At 39.1% G+C, this 21,049-nt stretch overlaps 2 protein-coding genes across 2 annotated transcripts; both read right to left on the minus strand.

Moving 5' to 3' along the window:
• Positions 1-169: 169 nt before the first annotated feature.
• LOC122997602 (zinc finger protein 436-like) lies at positions 170-4,114 on the minus strand. Its single transcript, XM_044373862.1, has 3 exons — positions 3,684-4,114; positions 2,228-2,282; positions 170-1,916 (listed from the first exon to the last, which is right to left on the minus strand). Exons 1-3 carry the CDS (start codon positions 3,981-3,983, stop codon positions 811-813), a joined length of 1,461 nt encoding a protein of 486 aa, XP_044229797.1. The 5' UTR covers positions 3,984-4,114; the 3' UTR covers positions 170-810.
• Positions 4,115-9,017: 4,903 nt separating this feature from the next.
• LOC122997345 (galectin-related protein B-like) lies at positions 9,018-19,956 on the minus strand. Its single transcript, XM_044373430.1, has 5 exons — positions 19,295-19,956; positions 18,635-18,727; positions 18,462-18,550; positions 17,521-17,707; positions 9,018-14,525 (listed from the first exon to the last, which is right to left on the minus strand). The coding sequence occupies exons 1-5, from the start codon at positions 19,325-19,327 to the stop codon at positions 14,382-14,384; spliced, it is 546 nt and encodes a 181-aa protein (XP_044229365.1). The 5' UTR covers positions 19,328-19,956; the 3' UTR covers positions 9,018-14,381.
• Positions 19,957-21,049: the final 1,093 nt, after the last annotated feature.

A 21,049-nucleotide genomic window follows, 5' to 3' on the forward strand; every position in this document is an offset into this window, starting at 1 on the left:
ACAAGATTTTAAAAATTGCTACAGGAGCAGCAGCTATTAGTCTAATCAGCTAACAGCAGTCACACACATTTTCTTCAGAAAATGTACATTCTAGTTATAGATATTAATAAGGTTTTGTGGATAATTTACATACTTAGCAACTGTATAAAAAAAACAAAAGTGACCAGGTCAAAGATTTTGAAAAGAATTTGCACATTTTATTTTCCTTATTTTCAATAACTGGTTGTTTTATTTATTTTATGAACAAAGTAAGAAACTGAAAACATCCATAACAACTTTGAGACACTGTCAAACTTTGACAACAACTCTTACGAATGAGAACAATGGGAATACTGCTTGGTCTCTTTCCAAGTTGCACTGTTCAAGACACACTGCTCTAAGAAGACAAGGAAGAACCCTATATGTATAAGGCAAAGAATGGAAGTAACTTTGGGAGAGGGACTTCAGAGAACCTCCGCTCCTCAGATGGCAACCATTGTTGCTTGTGTGCAACAGAACAAGCAAAAATTAAAGGTTTGGAACCATGTCATGATGTGCACATATGTAGTGAAACATACTGACCACACTGAAGCTTTTTAGTGCACCCATGGCCTGACAAACCTCTCAAACACTGATTTGTGTTTGTTAAAAATTGTGAAGAGGTTTTAAACTTGTATAAGAAAGGCACAAAAGGCCACTTTGCTTTTGGGCACATTTTATGTTTTAATATTCAACATAATTTCTCACCTCCAGCTTGTTAATATTTTCTTTATTTATCTGTGATATCACTGATGCGGGAAGCAGTCCATGGTATCACAGACTGATGTTCTCTCAGACATGCTTTAAGTTTTTTTCTTCTAACTCCTGTCCTTGCAGTTTCTCACTGATGTGCCGTTTCCATGACTCATGAACCTCCACATGCACCTTCAGGTCTGAATCTGTGTGAAAGGTTCTACCACAAGTTATGCAACGAAATGACTTGTTTATCCTATTGTGTTGAGTTCCTGTGCACAATTTGAGATGATGGCTACTTGCAAACCTTTTGCCACACTTATTACAAAAATATGGTTTCTCTCCAGTATGCTGTCTCATGTGTACAATACGATTAGAGTTCTGTGTGAACGTCTTGCCACAGAAGTCACAACTGAAGGGTTTTTCACCGGTGTGAACTCTCGCATGCAGAACAAGCTGGTGCTTTTGATTAAACTCCTTGTTGCATTCAAAGCATTTAAAGGGCTTCTGCTCTTTGTGATTCTCATCCACATCCTCTTTTTCTGGTGTGATTTTGCACTCATTCTGCATTCTGCAAAATTTAAAATGATTGCTTGTGGCAAAACTTTTCCCACACTTAACACAAAAATATGGTTTTTCCCCAGTATGCACCCTCATGTGAGCAAGGCGACTTGAGTTCTGAACAAACGTTTTGTCACAGTAATCACAACTAAAGGGTTTTTCACCTGTGTGAATTCTTATGTGCAGGACTAGCTGGTAACGTTGTTCAAACTCCTTGTTACACTCCAAGCATTTGAAGGCCTTGTGCCCTTTGTGGCTCTTGCCTACATGCCTGATCAGATAAGAGTCTCTCTTAAAACTTTTACCACAAAAACGACAAGACTTTTCTTGCCTCGGAGGCTGTTCCAGTTCCACAAAGACTTCGACGCTACGATGAGGCGATGATGAACCGTCACTTTCATTCCATTTGTCATCATTTACAGTCATAGTTTCAGTACTGGAGGATGGGAAGAGCTCCCAGTCAGTGGTTGGTTCTGATTTAGGATGTCTGTCTTCAGTATCGATGGAAGTATCAGCCTCTATGTCTCCACTGATACACTTGTCCACCTGCTCCTCTTTGACCTGTGGGTGGATCTCTGTTTCCTCCACCTTAATGTCACAGTGCCGCAGTGAGGGAAGCAGCTCTTCAGAGACTGACTGGCTGTCTAAAGGATAGAGAGGACATTGTCAGTATTTTAGCAGGTCAGGTTTCCAGCATTAACCTAAAAACATCCCCCCCCATCCACCTTGGTATGATTCATTAATAGAGTTTCTCATTCATGTCTAAACTGGGACAACAGACAAATCTACTGATTAAAGAAGAACTAGATAAAGTATCCTGGTGGCCACGACCTGTGTTGGACCCTCTGTCTCGCTTCCTCTATGTTTCCTGTATAACCTTTTAAAAAGAGTACTGATAATTCTCCTTCTCTCTGGCCTTGCAGTGAAAAAGCACTGCACACACTGCATGTCTTACCTTCAGAGGAATGAGAATCCAATGACACATCCTTGGTCCTGTCGTTTTCTGAATCCTGTTGCAAATAACCTCCCGTCAGTATGTATCAGAGGTTAAAGGCAAGACAAGCTTTCACTTGTTACTTCACTAAATCACTATTACACACAGTGCTATAGAGGTGCATCACAGGTATAGTAGGACTGCAACTACATATTTTCATCTTGAGTAACTGCTTTATCGTTTGGTCTATAAAATGGTGCCGTCTTCACATTAGAGCCGGACTGATATATCAGCGGTTTGTAGAAATATTGTTTCCTGCGTATATATGTCAGCTGATGAATGACATGAAATTGAAGTACAGAAATGCCAAAGATAGTGTCATTCTTTAGTTTGGCCACAAGACAGTAGTGACAAGTTTATTTTTCAACTGTCAGACGTCCTGCTCGGTGCATTTATTGGTCTCAAAACCCCTTAAGGCACATTATCAAGAATGTTTTTTATGTTATGGGTTGTGTAAAGAAAATTAAAATCAACCAATGTAACATTATCTGATATTTTGAACAAACATTGACAAACATCTCTCCAAGATGTTTATCACTTGATGATCTCCATATCATCTATCTTTGTTATCAGTGATGGAAAGTAACTAAGTACATTTACTCAAGTACTGTACATAAGTACAATTTTGAGGTACTTGTACTTTACTTTTGATGCTACTTTATACTTGCACTCCACTACATTTCAGAGGGAAATATTGTACTTTCTACTCCACTACATTTATTTGACAGCTTTAGTTACTTTTCAGATGAAGATTTGACACAATGGATAATATAAAAAGCTTTTAAAATACAACACATTGTTAAAGATGAAACCAGTGGTTTCCAACCTTTTTGGCTGTTAACATCTTACAAAAAGCAGTGTGTAGTTGGGGTCACATTTCAGATGTCTATGAGTTGTTAACAGCTCCACCGAATAGTGATTTTTCCCTCTAAACTTCTCACATGGTTTCATTTCAATAAATGTTCAAATGATCCAATAGTTCACCAAATATCAAATATTAGAGAAAAAGTCTTTAAAAGTCTTTTTTAGTCTTTTTTTTCTGCTGACCCTTTTGAGGGGCCCGACCCCTAGGTTGGGAACCACTGAACTAAACTAGCTAACTGTATATAAAGTAGTTGAAACTAGCTCCACCTCCAGCAGCTACAACAGTAACATGCTGCTCTAACACTGATGCTTCACTATTACTAATATAATGATGTCATATATAATAATATATCAGTCAGAGGGACCAAACCACTACTTTTACTGCAATACTTTAACTACATCAAGCTAATACTTATGTACTTTTACATGCAGGACTTTTACTTGTAATGGAGTAGTTTTACATTGCTGTATTGAATAATTCTTCCATCACTGTTTGTTAAACCTGCTAATGTTGATCAAATATAACTTGAGCAGTACTAGCTAGTTAAGTTACCTCCGCTGCATTTTGTTGAAGCGTGCAGGAGGTAACGGTCGGGACAGCCGTTGGCGTCAGAAAACGGTGCATCCTATCGGTCCTCAGCTGTCCGTTAACGGTGTAGTCCTCCGGTACGAAATGCTCTGAGCAGACAATATATTTCTTTAACTCCTCAATGGGAGTATTTACATTTACGTTTAAGGCAGACAGCCACAGTTTGAGCCGCTCAGGTTCCCTCACTGGCAGGCGGTGAAACGACAAGGCAGTGCCAGTCTTTGCTTTATTTCTGCATGTCTTCACAGCGCAGGAGTGAGGCATGTTATAACAGATTTCCTCGTCTAAAAATAAATGGTATGTATGAAACCACAGTGCTCCTGTGATTTAAGTAAAATCAAAACAATCACCGCTACTTCCGGGTAACGCAACCTGTACGTCAGCATCAGCGTCTACATGCGCCCACAGAAAAAGTAGTCCCAAACTAAAGATGTTCTTGTGAAAGCCATTTAAAAAAAAACGTTAAAGTATAGTTTCACAGTTTTTCAAGTCTGTCTTAAAACAACAGTCAGGTGCCCAAATGAAAACAGGAAGAGGTTTTCGTCACAGTAAGCATTCCTCCTGTTCATACTGGCTATTAAAAGATCCCCTTCAAATGCACCTTGTAAGTGATGGAGGCCAAAATCCACAGTGTGTCCACACATTTGATCTTAAGCTTATATGAGGCTCCAGCAGTCTGAATGAGTTATATCAAGTGGATATCTGCCACATTTATAGTCTTTCTACCATCAAATTCCCTCTTTGTGTTTCCTCGGACAGTGTTTCCCTGTTGAGTTGCGGTGGAAGTATAGTAACAAAAAGAGAGACTTTGGCACTAAAAAGACTGTAATATTGAAAGATATCTACTTCATTTGACTAATTTGGATGGCTGAAGCTTCATATTATCATCAGATAAACCTTTAAATACATTTTTCCACAGAAGGAGGACTGTGGATTTTGTCCCCTATCATTTACATTGTAGGTGCATAATGGAGGGATCTTCTAGTGGTCAATATGAACAGGAGGAATGATTATGGCAAGAAAACACTTTTTCAGTGTTCATTTGAGCACCTGACTATTGTTGTAAGACAGACTCGAACAATTGTGAACCCATCCTTTAACTCTGAGTCTGAGGTAACGTACAATAAAGCTGCAGAAAGTGTGTTTCCCTACTTTTGATAAAATTTGATATGACATGCTTATTGATCCCATTGATATAACGGATCTAAGCTAAACTCACCATTCATAAGCCTGTAAACCAACTGTGAGTTTTTCAGACTCTGGGTTTTAGTGGGGAAATGATAAAATTATACAATAATGACCGTTTTGTGAGGTGTGACAATGTCTATAGGCTGTTTGTCTACTATTATACCTTGGGTGAATTAGAGTAATGTGAGACAATTTTTCCAATTGGTAATTCAGCAATACATTTCGATATAAGGGCAATATATTATATCAGCACCCAATACCATTCTGAAATCCCCAAAGGTTTCTTCTACTCATATCAGAAAAAGAGAACACAGATATCACACTCAGAGAAGAAATGGCAAATATAAAAGTGTTTCTTGTACCAAATTGTCCCAGATCATGTGCCTTTCCTAATGTGGGACAGTTCAGGCTGAAATCTGGGACACTCATTGGAAGGATAAAATTCACACAATAAAAACTTCTATGGTGAATAACACTCAAAGCCAAAGTGGACGCCGATGTTTGGTAATTTCAGTAACTAAAATGTTTTTGGTATTACAAACAATGTAGTAATGTATTATATTATGTATGTATTAATATTAGTAATATATCATTTTTAATCTGCCTAAAAATAACAACAAATTAGACATTATGAGACTAAGACCCCTGAATAACTATTAGTATTTCACATTTAATGTGCATACATGTTTCACCACTTTAACAACATATATGACTGTCGCACATTTATAAAACCAGCTGTCCCACAGTTCAAACAACATTTTCTAAAGTGGGACAATGAACAATTAACTAAAATAAAACATATGAAACATGTTTTTCACCATATTATAGCACAATTTGATTCACAAATATATCATAAACACAGTCTGATAACAATTGGAAACATAGCTTAATTTATTATGTCCTTAACATTAAATTACTCTAAATCCTTTGTAACTGATTTGACTAGACTTTCTGGCCCGGCCCCTCTCCATCACAACTAGTATAAGACCCTCTTGCTAAGTTATAACAATAAGTTAAATAAATTGAAAAGTGTTCCTAATATTTTGCCACCCTCACATATGTTAATGGGGTGGACAAAATATTAGAAACACTTTTCAATATAATGCACTGCAGTATACCACCAGCACCCACTATGACCTCGATGAATAAACATAAAATAGAATTATCAACTTTCTGACAATGTCAACAAAAACTGAAAATGTATAAGTTTCGTAAAAGTAGAATTTATGGCAGAGCATTAGATTGCACAGGTATTCCTAATGAAGTGCTCGGTGAGTGTTGTTTCCCCTCAACTGAACTCAAGTGGACAACAGAGCCCTCTAGTGGCCAAATCATATAACTGCATTTCTGCAAGTTAAAAAAATGATATATGACCAATATGATGAGGCATTGTGCCTTTTGGAAATAATCACACAGGCCTGTTTATGCTATAAAATCACAGTTATGTGAATAAGCACACATTTCCTCCAAAACACAGCATAAAGAACAAGTCAGTATTGATAGTGATCCACAATATTCAAAATGAAAACATCTTCTCAAAGCACCCGAGAACATTTTAGAAAATGTTTTAATGGTGGAAATAACGGCAGTTTGTTGTGTTAACAAAGACATCAAAACACTACAACAAACGCATTCCTAACATTTTATGAAAAAAATGAGATTATGATCAGAATATTACTTGGCCACCAGAGAGATCAAAAGAGATTGAGAGAGAGATTGACTTTAAATTCTTTCACTTGGTTTTAAAGCACTTCATGGAGTGGCACCAGCTTACTTGTCTAACCTGCTTACCATATGTGAACCAGTACAGCAGCCCAGCACTAACTGTCTTAACTGTCTAGCTAGCAGCCAATGTGGTTTGTCTCCCAGTTCAAAGTATTTTTGTCTAACTTGAGTGAGTAACATTTCAACACTCTTTGAGATTATGGTGTTATATTCATATTTGAGAGAAATAATTTTGTTTAGTGTAGTTGTGGTTTGCCTGTCTTTATATGTAGTTTCAAAGGATGTCAACTCTTCTTCTATCTCAGATAGTCTTAACCTAGTCTAGTTTCTTTTCTGCTGCCTCATATGACATTATATGGCCTCTAAAAACGGCTTTCATGGATTCCCAAAGTATAGAGTCATTTAGATCACCCTTACCATTAGTGCTTATAAATATTGAAATTTGCTTTGAGAGGAATGCACAAAATTCTGGGTCATCTAACAGAGAGGTATTCAAGCGCCAGGCATAATCTCCCCTAACGATCTCCAATTTGAGATCCAACGAAACAGGGGCACGGTCTGATATAAGAATGTTGTAATAGGTACATGAGGAAACAGCTGATAGCAGCCTTGAATCCAACATAAAATAATCTATCCCAGACTAACTTTTATGAACAAAATGAAAGAAGAAAAATGAAAAGTCTCTTCCAGTTGGATGGAGTAATCTCCAAATATCTACTATACTATAGGACTGAATAAGAGTATTTAACGATGTACTGCTCTTAGATGTACCCAATTGCCTTGGTTGCTTACCTAATTTCGAATCTAAAAGGCAATTGTGATCCCCTCCAATGATCACATCAGAGTCTGATAGATTGGGTATAGTATTGAATAATTTTTTAAAGAAGTCAAGGTCGTCTGACCATATATGTTTACCAGCGTTTTTGGAGAGTAGCCATGGTCAGGTCTGGGAAGATGTGCACCGTTGCGCCATCATAGGTAAGGGTCGAGCTCTGTCTTGCCAGTTATAGCATAAGTTCCTTAACTCTGTAGTTGTGCAGTCTCACTATGATAGATCTTGACTTTCTTTCCTGAGCAAGTTTAAGACTTCTGTGAGCCCTATACACTTTTATTGGTTTATTCAAATGTTTCTCTCCTAAAATCTTGAGTAGAAGTTTGGCCACAAAGTCAGATGGTTTACCTTCCTCAGCTTTCTCTTTGATGCCCACAATTTGAATGTTGTGTTGCCAGGAGCGAGCCTCTAGGTCATCGATCTTGGCCTGTTGCTGTGCAGATTCTGATGCTAGGTTAGCATACTGTCTTTCCAGCTCTTCAATCCCTTTCTCATGTGATTGTGTGGCCTCCTATGTTAATGTTAAACGGGCGTTGATCTCAACAAATACAGATTTCAGACCAGAGAGGATTGAATTGATTTCAACAAATCTTTTGTCCACTGTAGAGGTCAATGTGGCGATGGACCTAGTACTAGCATCTCCCTTATCTACTGCCTTAGCTAAGGTATCTCCAACAAATTTGTCATCTGTAGAGTCCTTTTCGAGCTTTCGTCTTCTGCATGGTTTTGTCATTCTGCTCAGGGTTGTGTATATCACTATTTGCAAAGGTTTTTCAGAAAAAATAAATATTTCAAAGTGAGGGTAAAATTAAAAGTGTAGTGAAGCTCCTGAACACACGTCTAGTCCATGCCACTGTAACTTGAAGTCCCCCTCTTCAGCCTGGCTTTTGGTTAGAATATTTTTGGGCATTATATCATTTAATCATTTATTTTATTATATTAATGTTTTAAAATGTTGCATTTCCTCTTATTTCACTTGTCATTGTCCTTTACATGTTTTATCTGCTATAGTTATTTTATTTTATTCTATTATTGCATTAGTCTAATTGTTTTCACTGTTTTCACTTATTCTATCTTACTATCAGCTTGTCAATCATCTGTAAGCACATAGAAGTACACTAACCTGTACAAAAGGTGCTATACAAATAACGTTCGATTGATTGAAAACTCTAAGCCGCCCTATACCCCGGCATACATCATCAGTACTCCATGCTTATAGTTATAGTGACCCTGGAACCAAACACATTACACACAGTGAACAAAACACAAAAAGAAACACAATGAAACTGAAGATTTAAAACTGTGTAAGAGGTAAGAAGGTATGAATCTGTCATCTACAAATTCCTGCTGATTTATACTATTCTGTCAGTTCAAATATGACTGAAAGAAGCATCCTCTTTTATATTTTAGCAATGCATTTATTCAGTTAATTATCTTAGTAAAACATATGCACAGTTTGGTTGCACTGACCCGTTGTCTTTGCTGTCTGGGTGAATATTTTATGTACGTTATTAGGTGTTGGAGCATCTGAGCAATGAGACACTGAGCACAAGCACCTTCCAAGATGAGAAGTTTAATGGTTTGCAAAGAAGCTGTTTTTACAAAAGCATGAGGAGAAAAAAAAAAGAAACATTTGGAGAGATCTAACACAATGGCAGAATGTTACTGTCTTCATCTAAATACTGGTCCAGTGCACATTCTCAATGAGACACAAAATCAGGGTCGCTTCAGGATATCTCGGGAATTTGACATCATGTTGTACATAAGAGGGCTCACGTTTCTTGTGGTGACAGAACAGACATCTGCTCCACTGTAAAAAAAAAAAAAACACACAAAAAAAATAGATCAAACAGCACAGAGAGGGGGCCAACATGATGCTCTGTAACATGAAAGACTTTCAGAAGATCAAAGTTACAGCAGGCAACACCCTGGTGATGCTCAAACTTACAAAACACCAAATCAAAATGATGGTTTGCCTTGTTTTGCGGTTAAAAATCTCAAAGTGAAAGAATCTACAGGGGGGTAGTTTGACCCAATACTTGTTTAATTTCATTAGTTTGTTAACATTTGTGCATGACATTTGTCTTTGACATCACGGTCCGAAATTCAGTTTCATCTGGACAAATTCCCAGAACACTCATCATTATAAAAAAAACTCAACTTTTCAAGATGCCTTCATATAAACAGCAAAAATTAGTATGTTACCAAATACAGTAGGTATGACTTTACCACACACACACACACACGCACAACCCTGCTGGTTACACTGTAATAAATAGAAATGATAACATGATTGTACAACCACACAATACATTAGCAACAGATCAGCCTACTTCTACTCAGAGGACACTTTATAAATGGACATCATGATGTGGCTGTTCTCACAACAGCCACCTAGGTTTTTAGCACTTAATATTAAGTCCTTTTGTTATTCTACTTGTTCAACGTCATGGGAGAAAAAGCTTTAATTAGATACTTAAGTTTATATTCTTGCTTTGTGCATCCTAATGTTCGTGTTCAAAGGTTGTAATTTGGATATGTACTAAACTTCATTTAAACTAGGCTATAAAGATAAAGAGGCCAAAGAAAAATCCACCCACAAGGGGAAATTTGCCCTTGCAAAGCGCCTGATAGATGTTTAGAACATAAAAGCATGCTTGATCCGAACAAAAACTGGCAATACCTCAGTCTTTCATGTACACAAAATCGCCAGGTACTAGCTTACATGCACAACAAAATGCTTTCTGCTTGTTACTCAGTTTGGTATTCATTGTGTAAAAACCGAAGCCTGTGAGGCCACGTTCATAAATATGTACATCCAAAGTCCAAAAAGCAGGGTAACATACAGACCTGGGTCAAATAAACTGTTTCTCTTACATCAGATTTTTGAATGAGGGTAGAAAGTGTCTGTGAAATAGACCTGAACAGGTATGAAACGGGAATCCTAAATAACTGAGGTGAAAATAAACAGTATGTCTGCCTTGGCATTTATCATCAGATTACAATCAGGAAGAGAATGACATTCAGTTATTTTAGTTATACTTTTAAAGGGTGGTAATTAAAATAATAGTGAAAAGGAATAATTACATTTCCCAGGATTGTTCTTCAAAGGACATGGGATCATTAGGAGATCAATAACTGGGATCTGTTGTATTTAACACTACATTTCAGGAAGAAACACAACACATGTTGAGGTTTTCCAAATACACAAGCACATGTACCGGTTTTGTGTCTTTGCTTACTGGAATACCAAGCAGTTGTGAGTCCCTTAAGTGGACACCAACGCCTTCTTTAAAGTGCACCAGTACCGAATAAGTAAGCTCAAGTACCCTGCATGCTTATCGTGTACCTGCACCACACTCAACCGTGCAGCAAACCTAATGGGAAAAAACACTCACAACAGTCCCAAGAACAATTTGCTAATTATGTTAAGCAAAACACACTCCCTGCACAAACACACACGCAAACATGAAGAGCTCCCTTTCCAGCCCTTTAGTACAGGAAGTCTCGAATTGTTCGTCTCCCTCCCCCATTGGCTCCGTGTGCTATAAACGACAGCGGAGGAGCTGAAAACAGTAACCTGTATTACACTTCAACACACATCTTGTTTCTACATCAATGAAACATACCGCTGAGTTAATGTCATAATCTTTACATAGTGTATATTAACATGGTTTTACAAGAAATTGTAGTATTACAAATGTATGGTCAATTGTTAAAAGAAAGAACACAAACAAAAAAAAAAAACAGTACCCAAAAACACACCCTGTCCACACAATTACACATTATTTGTTCTGTTGTAATACTGGAGTAATGATGCATCGCACTGGCTCACAGCTGCACTTCTCACTGCCCTCTCATACCAAACTGAACTTGTTTCCTGTTTGTGTCCGAAATAAACCAGCGCCTGCCAAAGCGAAAACGACAGCTCTGGCACTCAGGAAGACCCCGTCTGACCAACCAGGAGAAAACAAGTCTGCCCTCCGGAGCAGTCAGTTTGGGAGCAGCAACCTTATTGCTACGTGAAAGGAATTAGTAAATGCTCAGTGCCTGCATGTACAGTGAGCAGCATCTCTGTATTTTGATGAATGCCGCACAATAGCCGCAGCTCACTGAGATGTTAAACAAAGAGGTTTCTTTAAAGTTTGCACAGAAATCTAAAGGCAGCTTCATTAACGTGAGCGTGAACACGGCGCGCATCGTTTAACGAGCGCCCCGCGGTGATCTGCAGAGAGAAGTTCTGCACAGATGTCATGGCTTACTCCAAATTCACAGCAGCAAAAGGGTGATGAGAAAAACCTTTTACAAGCATAAGATCAACAAAATGAAAAAAAATCTTAACGGTAGCTCTGTGCAGCCTCGTGAAAAGGTGTACCAACAAAAGTCTTTCCCTCTTCACTGTGTTGAGCGGCTCTGAACCATGACACGTTTCAGTTAAATAGGAAGTATAACATCTGCGTCTATGACTACAAAGGTGATCAAACGAGCTTCTCCAACCTGGTTCAAGTGTTACTGTCGTCTATTTTGAATTTTCTAGTAAAGTCCTCCTTTATAAATGGTTTCCAAGTTATAAATCATGAATTTATTAATGGTTAATAAATAATTTACTAATGCTTTATAGATCAATTAAAAGCCATTAATAAGAACAATTTGTGGGTTACCCGGGTTGTGACAAATCCTCCTGCAGTATGACACTTACACATCTTTTTAGCTTTTTAGGACTTCTTACAGAAAACTCTGATGCACTGATGACCTGTGATTTATCAGCATAATTTATTAAATGTTAACTGACGACCTGATAGCTTATTAGATGGTTTAGCAATATTTACAGCTCTACTATTACTCAATTGAGAGGATAAACAAACAAAAACAACCCGGAAACCCAAAAGTTGTTCTCATTAATGGCTTATAAAAAAGTATTGACATTATCAACCATTAAAAATGCCATTAGGTACAATTTATAAACCTGTTATAAAGGGTGACTTATTAGAAAGTGACATCTAGAAATCTATGTAGTGATATTCTTACAGCTGTATGTGTTAAACTTTGCAGAGCATAGTGAATGTTCCTCCTCTAAGAGGTGTAAACGGAGCACTTTGAGACATAATACTTTTCATACCTGTGAGTTTTTACTTTGCACGTCACCTAAACTATCACTGTGTATTTATCATGACTTCCTTTCTGTCTCAGTGAAGGAAAAATACGTCTTGTGCAGAGCGGAATAGTTACAGAGTTAAAACCATGCGATGCATATAAGACTTAACAGTGCTTGTTAAGACCTGCTGGCTGCATTAAACAAGGACGTAACTGCTTTATAACTTCTAATCTGCCTCAGTGTGGACAAGACGCTAACGTGGAATGATTCAGGAAACATTTAAAAAAAAAAAAAAAAAAAAAAAAAGTAAGACATACTGTCAGACAGAAAATGGACTATAACAGCACCAGCCATACCACCAAAAAACTGTGACACTGAGTAATCATCTTGTGCATTACTATATCTTCTATACTACTATAGAAACATGAATACTATACATTCAAAATACCATCAGGATCTGATCCTGCTTCCAAACAACCAACTGACCGCCGAATGCGACTGAATGTTTTGGATTTTAGTTTGCACTCAGCCAACACCTGCACACTTTGACAGCACAGTTTCTTCTAAATATTGACTAGAGTGTATGTGGGTTTTTTGTTTTTTTTTATGCCAGAGGAGAAGTTGCATATCTTATTAGTGTGCAGCTTGGATGAGGTTTAGATGAAAAATGTGAGTGAAACAACAGACATCAGAGTCCAGTTCAGAAACTTCCTGTTCAGCAGCAGAACTTTCTATCAACAAGAGAAACGGCTGCAGTGAACGCTAAAATGAGTGCAAACTACCAACACACGCAGTGCACAGTATGGGACGCTTTCTGCTACATCTTATCATGATATAATCCTCATTTTTTGGGTATTTAGGTCGGTGAGATTGCAGCGTTGTTACCATGACAACTGGAATAAACCCAAGGGAAGGCAGGGGAGTGCCTACGGAGTTGGAGACACATCAGCACAGAGAAAACAGGGTGTAATACTCGACTCTTATCAGCCGCAGGTTGAGATTTAGAAGATAACTGCAGCAATAATCACACACCCAACTGAGTAAATCTGAAAGCACCAAACAACCTAAAATGTTTTGCTTTAAACCAGTTTTATCTTATACAAAAATCATGTTTATGCCTTTGAGGGAATTAATCAGTTTTAGTATTTAAACACTGCTCAGGTCCAATACAGCAGAAGTTTACAGCGTACATGTCACTGTTGCTGGGTGAAAATCTTCATCGTGAGCCACAAAAAGCTTTAATTTGCATTTTACGGTTTATCTAAGAAATTTTGCAGGACAATTTATGTTAAAGCATCTGATTAATCGCCAATTTTGGAGGTTTTCACGCCTCAACATCAGTTTGCTTTCATATTAGCTAAGTGCCAGATATTTTTTTCCTGAGTATTTGGTTTCGTAATGTCCGAGTTTATTTTCCACACCTGCCTCTGTCTCAGCATCCCTTAAGGATTCAACATGAAAAAATGAACGCACTATTAATAAGCTGTGAGATCCCTGATCTGACAAAAACTGGGGCTACAAGGAGGAAAAACCTGAAAATGGAACAAACACATTCACCCACAAAGAATCATTCCTCCTGGTTAAATAGAAAGGAATGGATAGAAGTGAATGAAATAAAGCAGAGGAACTCTAACTTGTTACTGTGGGAGACTTTTTTTCCAGTTGCTATGCTGCTGCAGTGTTGCATGATGGGTTATGGATGATGACGTAACAGACGCATGCGTATATGTATGTGTGTGTGTGTGTGTGTGTGTGTGTGTGTGTTTTCATCTGTGATCAAGTCCTTGCTTCACACACGACTTTGCAGAGCTGGAGCGGGAAGTTAACCGAGCTTGGTGATCTGTAGGTCTCCTTGTATCCGTACTGTGTCGATAGAGGCCAAAGATTTTACTTTGTGATAAAAGTCAAAGAGCTGGTGTCCGTCCACGAATATTCGGAACCTCTGGTGCTCGCAGTGGATCTCAATCTGACAGGAGAGACAGGTGAAAGAAACAGACAGAGGGAGGAAGAGAGGATTGGATAACACAAATCATTAATAATGCAAGTCCAGAAAAATGAGTAACAACAACAGCAGGTCAATGAAGATTATTTCTCATTTTCTAGTCAAGCACTTCTCTCATCTTGTGTAAAAATACAAGAATATTTAATCAACGCTTGTTAGAGCCTGACACGTTGCTTTTTTTTCTTGCTAGTAGTGTATGAGATGGCGATTTAGGGATACAAACCTATTGTGCCGCTGCGTTTATGGCATACTACACGGGATAAAAGCATCAGCTGACTGTCTCAATAATAAAAGTGACTTCACACCAGGAATGTGTGCAGCGATTTTATTTAAACTCTGGAGCAGTGACACTTTGGTGGAAAGAGTAACTGCACTTCCACTCAAGTGGAAGAACTGTTATTTCACTTAACTCAAGTAGAGGCGGGATTATTGCCTACTAAGAACTTGTTAAAATACTCAAGCAGCTCTGTTAAATACCAGTTTAAAGCTAATTGTCACTTATTTACATACTGGACACCATGACAGGGCCAATGCGGTATCCATAAAACTTTATATAAATATGTCCCAATAACTAATCCCCCTTTTAGAGTTCATAAAAGGAAAAAAGCTACTCAATTAAAACAAAAAGGCAAATATTTTACATCCCTTGCATTTGACACATACACTGATCGTTTGCATGAGAGCGATAACTAAATCTGAGGTAAATAAGGTGAAACTATTATTAAACACACAGTTTTATGGGTACAAATACCCATCTGGTTATCCTGCTTGGAAATTCTATTGTAAAAAAGTTTAACAAATAGTGTGTAAAATGTGTTTAATCTTGTAAGAAAGCACAAAAACGCTCTCTGATAATGAAGCTACAAGTGAGTCCATGTCCCTTTTGCTTACAAGCCCTGGCTCGGTTGTAGCTGCTCTGTGTGACGCTCAACAAACCACATACAAAAATGCAACAGTGTAAACTTTTCTTAGTATAGTTTGGAGAACAAACTCGCAGGTGTGATCGTGCTCCGAGGCAGACCGTTTGGACGAAGCGAATAACAGAAATTCTCTGAGACCGCATCACATCATGTGTCTTGTCCACATGCCTTCCGATTCATGAGGCAGTTTGTTGGAAGCAATCTGCATGACAGCCTTAATCTCCAGCCCCCAGCTTTTGACAGTCATGACTGTGCTGACCTGCTTCGTCACGCTCCGACCACAAACAATGACACTTTATCAGACAGACTGACGTTACATAACCAAACGCAGGGATCACCTCTAGAAATAAGTTCAAAAAATAGTAGTTGTAGTGTCTCTGTCTCGGTCATTTGAGTTATAATTATGTCTTGTTTCAGTATTTTAAGCATTCTTTAGAAACAATTGAACAATGAACCTTCTGTCTTTTAGTACGTATGATGGTACGTTTCCATTCATCAGAGTATCGTTCACTTACTGGACTGAAACACCTCATCATATATTTTTAGTCAAACGTACAGAATTAGTAGAGCGGAATATGACATTACAGAGCTAACATGTCCTCAGGTCCTATGACAATTACTCACATTGCATATGTGCTGCTGTTCAACCCCCCACCACAGCTAACATTAACAGCTGATGCGGCCCCTCATACAGTAAACACGCCGCTACACAGGATACGGCCTGTATTTACATCAGATGGATATAATGCAGCGTGGAAAACCATTTCCTGTTGGTCTCTTCTTTCTTCAACATTACTGCTGTAACATGTGATGATCTCTCTTACAGTTGATAGCTTGCAATGCTAAAGACAGACTTTTTAAAAAGGAAAATTCCACCCCAAAAAAAACCTTTAAATATATTTGTTTTGCAATGTCTAACAGTAGCGGCGCGTCAAAGCAGTTTCACAACACAACGCTGAAAGGATTCAACTTTGTTTTCACTGTCAAACAAGTGCATTAGATAATATCTTGGGACAACATGTCTGATCATCTGATCTCCTGTGTGACTTGCCTTTATGAACTCCGTTGCAATGTTGCGTCTGTACAGTAGAGCCGAATCAAAGCAATGAAATAAGTCAGCAAAATGTTATTATCACCAATAGAAGTAAAAGGCCAAAAAGATCCAATGAAAATCTGATCCAGGTTTCATACAAAGACAAACCCATTAAAGTTTGGACACACCTTCACTTGAATGTGTGTCCAAACTTTTGACTTGTACTCAACCTAAACTGTAACCGTGATAATGAATAACAGGTCAAAGGAGAAGGATGCGCGAGTAAGAGAGAACATCCCACAACGTCCAAGGCCACAGGTTCAATCTTTCACATTTATTGTGTTACTTCTTGCTCACAAGCAGCATCTACAATCAAGCCTCTTAAGATGATTTTTAATTGAGCAAACTGATAAGATCCAACCACTGCCATGTTCTTAAAAAATTAAATATGTTAAGTTCTGATCATTTTACTAAATTAGCTGATCTTAAACATTTCTATAAATGCCTGAATAAGAAGGCTCCTCAGGTGCTCAGTTACCAGGTGGTTCTTCTCTGGGTTTCTGGCCTCAGTAACATGAGGTACTGGGAACTGTATGGTGCCCTTTCGTAAATCCTCATTTAGACAGACGGCTCTTTCTGTCCGGGGGATCAACATGAGGAACTCTTTACCCACAGAACTCAAAATGGATCATGACAGGGATCCATTTAGACTCTAATTGAAACCATTTTTACAGAGGGATCGCTCATGTAGTCATGAGTGATCTGGTGCTTGTCTTATGATACTTTCATTGCATCATTGTTTGCAAATCCTTTGTGTTTTTTATGCATTTTCTTAAGTTTTCTGTATTTTAAAGGCTCATCTAGGGACAGGTATTGCAAATTAGCTAGGGCTACATAAATAAACATTACATGAATAAATAAACCTGAACCTGCTTGCAAATAGGGAGTGTTCATCATCATCATCTGACATGTTAATTAGTCATAAATGCAAAAAAGGGGTCTTTACCCTAAAAGGTTGATCGGGGATGAAGGGAAAATAGGCGGTGGACGCCTCCTCCTCCGTCCACTTCCCAGAGATCCGGGCGCTACGCAGGAACTGGCGGTCAGCGAAGCGGGCGGTGAGTTTCAGGGCCACGTCAAACGGCGGCGCCTCCTTCTCTGATTCGCGGCCGCAGGTCAGGCTCACGTCAAAGCTGAGGGAGGAAGGGGAACAGAGCTTTGAGGAGTCAGGCGGGCAGCATTGGGGTGGTAAAGGTGTAGCATATGATATAATAGCTAATCTGGGATAAGTCAAACGCATAATTCTGCTGCTGCTGTGTAAGAGCAAACTAACTGCGTGTTAATTATGCATAATCCCTGCTGCTAGTTTTGGTTTACCTCCTCTCCCCTGCAGCTGTGTTGTTTAAACACACACACACACACACAAGCATCTTTGTGCCAGCATGAGGACATGATTATTACAGTGACTAATATGCTGGGATGTAACGATGGAAAACAGTTGTGTATTTTGCTCCACGGGGTAGCTAAGTCAGCCGGGACATTCACATGAACTTTGGCTTGAATACTGAGCCAGCAGCAGTCACTGAACATGATGAGGTCATGGAGAGGTTTCTTCCAAGTTTGACACAAGTTTCCATGTAGGGTAAGGACACACCCAAACAAGTCTGCCTCACTGGGCCTCAAATTTTCTTTATTCCCCCTTTTTTTTCTTCCCTGGTGCTGAGGGAACGCCCTGTCTCTGCATACTTAAGAAGCCACCATTCTCTCCGGCTGCCCACGCATTACTCAGTGTGTCCTGGAGTGGCTGTGCAAGTCTGACTGGCCTTAAAAACAAAAAGCTTATCTCCAGAATCATGTGGATGACATAATAAAGGCTGATTTTAAACGTGGTGAGATAAATATAGACTCCAGATAAGGTGTGCATGCTTTTATGACGTGTTATCTTACCTGTCTGGCTCCAAATCAATAATGCCCATCACTATGATCTTCTTTCCTGGCCGCATGCCTCCCCGGATGCGTCCGCTGAATGGCACCGTCTATGCAAAGCAGTGAATTTATTACGCACAGCCGGGGAAACGAGCATCAAACACTTAAGGAGACTATTAATGCATCTTTCCTACCAGGAGACGTGATAAATCCTCCTTGTCAGGTGAGATGAGGCCGGGGTTCCCCAGCGAGTCGTTCAGCTGCTCATCTTCCACATTCTTCAACACCAGTGACAAAACACACAGGATGCAAACTGTCATTTATCGCCCTGTCAAGTAGGATATAAACTGGCATGGCTGAGGTTAAACACCCAGCATGAGGCTGCAGGCCTGTTTGAGAAGAAACACACACACGGTGTGGCCTCGCATGCGGCTGATCCCAACAATGACGAGGTGGCAGCAGACCTGTCATGTTGTTATCGGGGCTCCTGTCGTGTGCTATGTGAGATTATAAATCAATATCGCAGACACTAAATTGGCCGCATCTTGCACCGCGATGTGAAAAGGTGAATGCGCACATTCAGAGCACCGGCTGAGCGGCCTAGGTGAGCACACAACACCGGTACATTTCACCGCGAACGTATTGAATTTCCCATTTCCTCCCGGATGAAAGAGGAGTCGCCTTGCGCTCTGAATGCGTTGCGCACGGCGCTCCGCAATTACTGTAAGCAGCGGATAATCGACACAACGTTGCGCTTAAATCAAACCCACAGTCCGCTATGCAAAGACAATAAACACAACAGCCAGTAACATCCAACCCCCGCCCCGGTTCCCATGCAGCTCCAAAATACTCACTATTCCGTCCTTTTCCGCTGCCTGCACCGCCATCTTGAGCAGAATAGCATAGGATGCTTATTATCGGAGCAGAGGCAGCCCTGCCGGGGCGTGTGTGTGTGTGTGTGAATGTGTGTGTGTCAGCGTCGTGGCACTGACTCAGGAGGATATTCCTGTTCCTGCTCCTATTCCAGGGTCTCCACGTCTGAGCGGGCCTGGCACAGAGCGCAGTCACCTAGCAGGACATCCCTCCGCTCCACTGGCTGTCTGAAATGGGTGGATATCTGCTGACGTATGCTTTATAATAATTACAGACTAAAAGCTTAATCCCCGTCTGTTGGAGAAGGCTAATCAGACAGATTTTCTTCAACCCTTCACCCAATTAGGCAACATGCTCTTTGGACTCTTTTAGGCTTCATTTTCCAGATTATGCAGGGAAAAAAACCCAGCAGATAACTTTGATTGAATAACTTATGAGTCGTTTATTCACTTTGAATGTGACACCGGGGCTATCTGGCCTAATTGGCCAAAGCCTGCACACTGCACACTCAATACTTTTGAATGATTGAACAATACTGCACGCCTGCACATCGAGCTAAATATAGCTCTGAACAGACCCATTTCTGTCTAGTTATGATCCTGGAGCATTAATTGCTTTTCAGTGAATGAAGTGGACACTCACATTCATGGACATGTGCACACAAGCCCCCCTCCCTTTCTATGTTTTTCCCTCTATCTGTCCATTCCTGTGCATACAACCCCCACTTTAACCACACTGCTTCCTGCTTTAGTTTAAGCTGAGCCAGTTCGCCCCTCTGTGGCCTTTTAAACACATTACAAGCCAAAGCAAAACATTTCCAGGTTCTTCCCAGCTCAGGATGTGGGCACAAATAAAGTGATCATTTTAAAGCATCAGCCATTTAACTCTTAAAACTGTCTGTGTCAAATATGTTAGTTTCATGATTTCTTTTATCTCTCCAAACAGTTTTAATTATTTCATTAGTTTATTTAAGAAGGACAATATAGATAAACATTGTTACATACAGATCAGCAATGCAACAGATGTTAAAAAATGTAGATAGGGCATCTGTTTGAAAATAATTTGCAGCACCCATCCCCAAAGTATCAAACACATTAATGGATAATCAGGATAAAACAGCAAGACAGGTAAAACAGAGTGTGTACATGTGTATATGTATGTGTGTATTGTATATGACTGAGTATGCATTAACATATAAGTGTATATGTGTATATAATGTGTTTTTAGTTCTGGCAGTTTGATGTTCCATAATTTAGAGCCCTTTACTGAAAAACAAGATTGCCAAAAAGTCATATTTTTTATTAAGTTGACAGATTATACCTGTGGCAAGGCCATTTATGTACTTAAACACTGTTTTAATGAAGGAGAACTTTATAAAACTGTCAATACTCAGATTATGTCCTGGTCATGTATCCAAAGTCTTTTATCCAAAGTTCTTTGAAACAAGACATTTTGTACATGGATTCCTCCCACTGGGACATAAAACCCAAATCATGGGTGTGGTAGTATTATACTCTAAACTCAGATATGTTAAAATACAGTTTTAAATATGTGAGCATTGACAGTTTTAGGACAGCTGCTGTAGAGCAGCAGGCAGTTTTATGTTTTTCTTAAAGGCAAAAAACAAGTCAGAGACGTTCATAAGGTCTTGCATCCATTAGCTGGTTTGGTTTTTACATCACACTGTAAAAAAAAAGTTATTTCACAGAAATTTACTGTATTATTTTACAGGGTTT

Source organism: Thunnus albacares, chromosome 14 (assembly GCF_914725855.1).
Source record: "Thunnus albacares chromosome 14, fThuAlb1.1, whole genome shotgun sequence".
Lineage (NCBI taxonomy): Eukaryota > Metazoa > Chordata > Actinopteri > Scombriformes > Scombridae > Thunnus > Thunnus albacares.

Coding starts and splice junctions, on each gene's coding strand:
- LOC122997602 (XM_044373862.1), bottom strand. CDS start 3,983: ATGCCTCACTCCTGCGCTGTGAAGACATGCAGAAATAAAGCAAAGACT. Junction 2,283..3,683: donor TTCAACAAAATGCAGCGGAG/GTAACTTAACTA, acceptor TATTTGCAACAG/GATTCAGAAAACGACAGGAC. Junction 1,917..2,227: donor GGATTCTCATTCCTCTGAAG/GTAAGACATGCA, acceptor TCTATCCTTTAG/ACAGCCAGTCAGTCTCTGAA.
- LOC122997345 (XM_044373430.1), bottom strand. CDS start 19,327: ATGGCGGTGCAGGCAGCGGAAAAGGACGGAATA. Junction 18,728..19,294: donor CAGCGGAAAAGGACGGAATA/GTGAGTATTTTG, acceptor GTTTTGTCACTG/GTGTTGAAGAATGTGGAAGA. Junction 14,526..17,520: donor TCCCCGATCAACCTTTTAGG/GTAAAGACCCCT, acceptor CTCTCCTGTCAG/ATTGAGATCCACTGCGAGCA.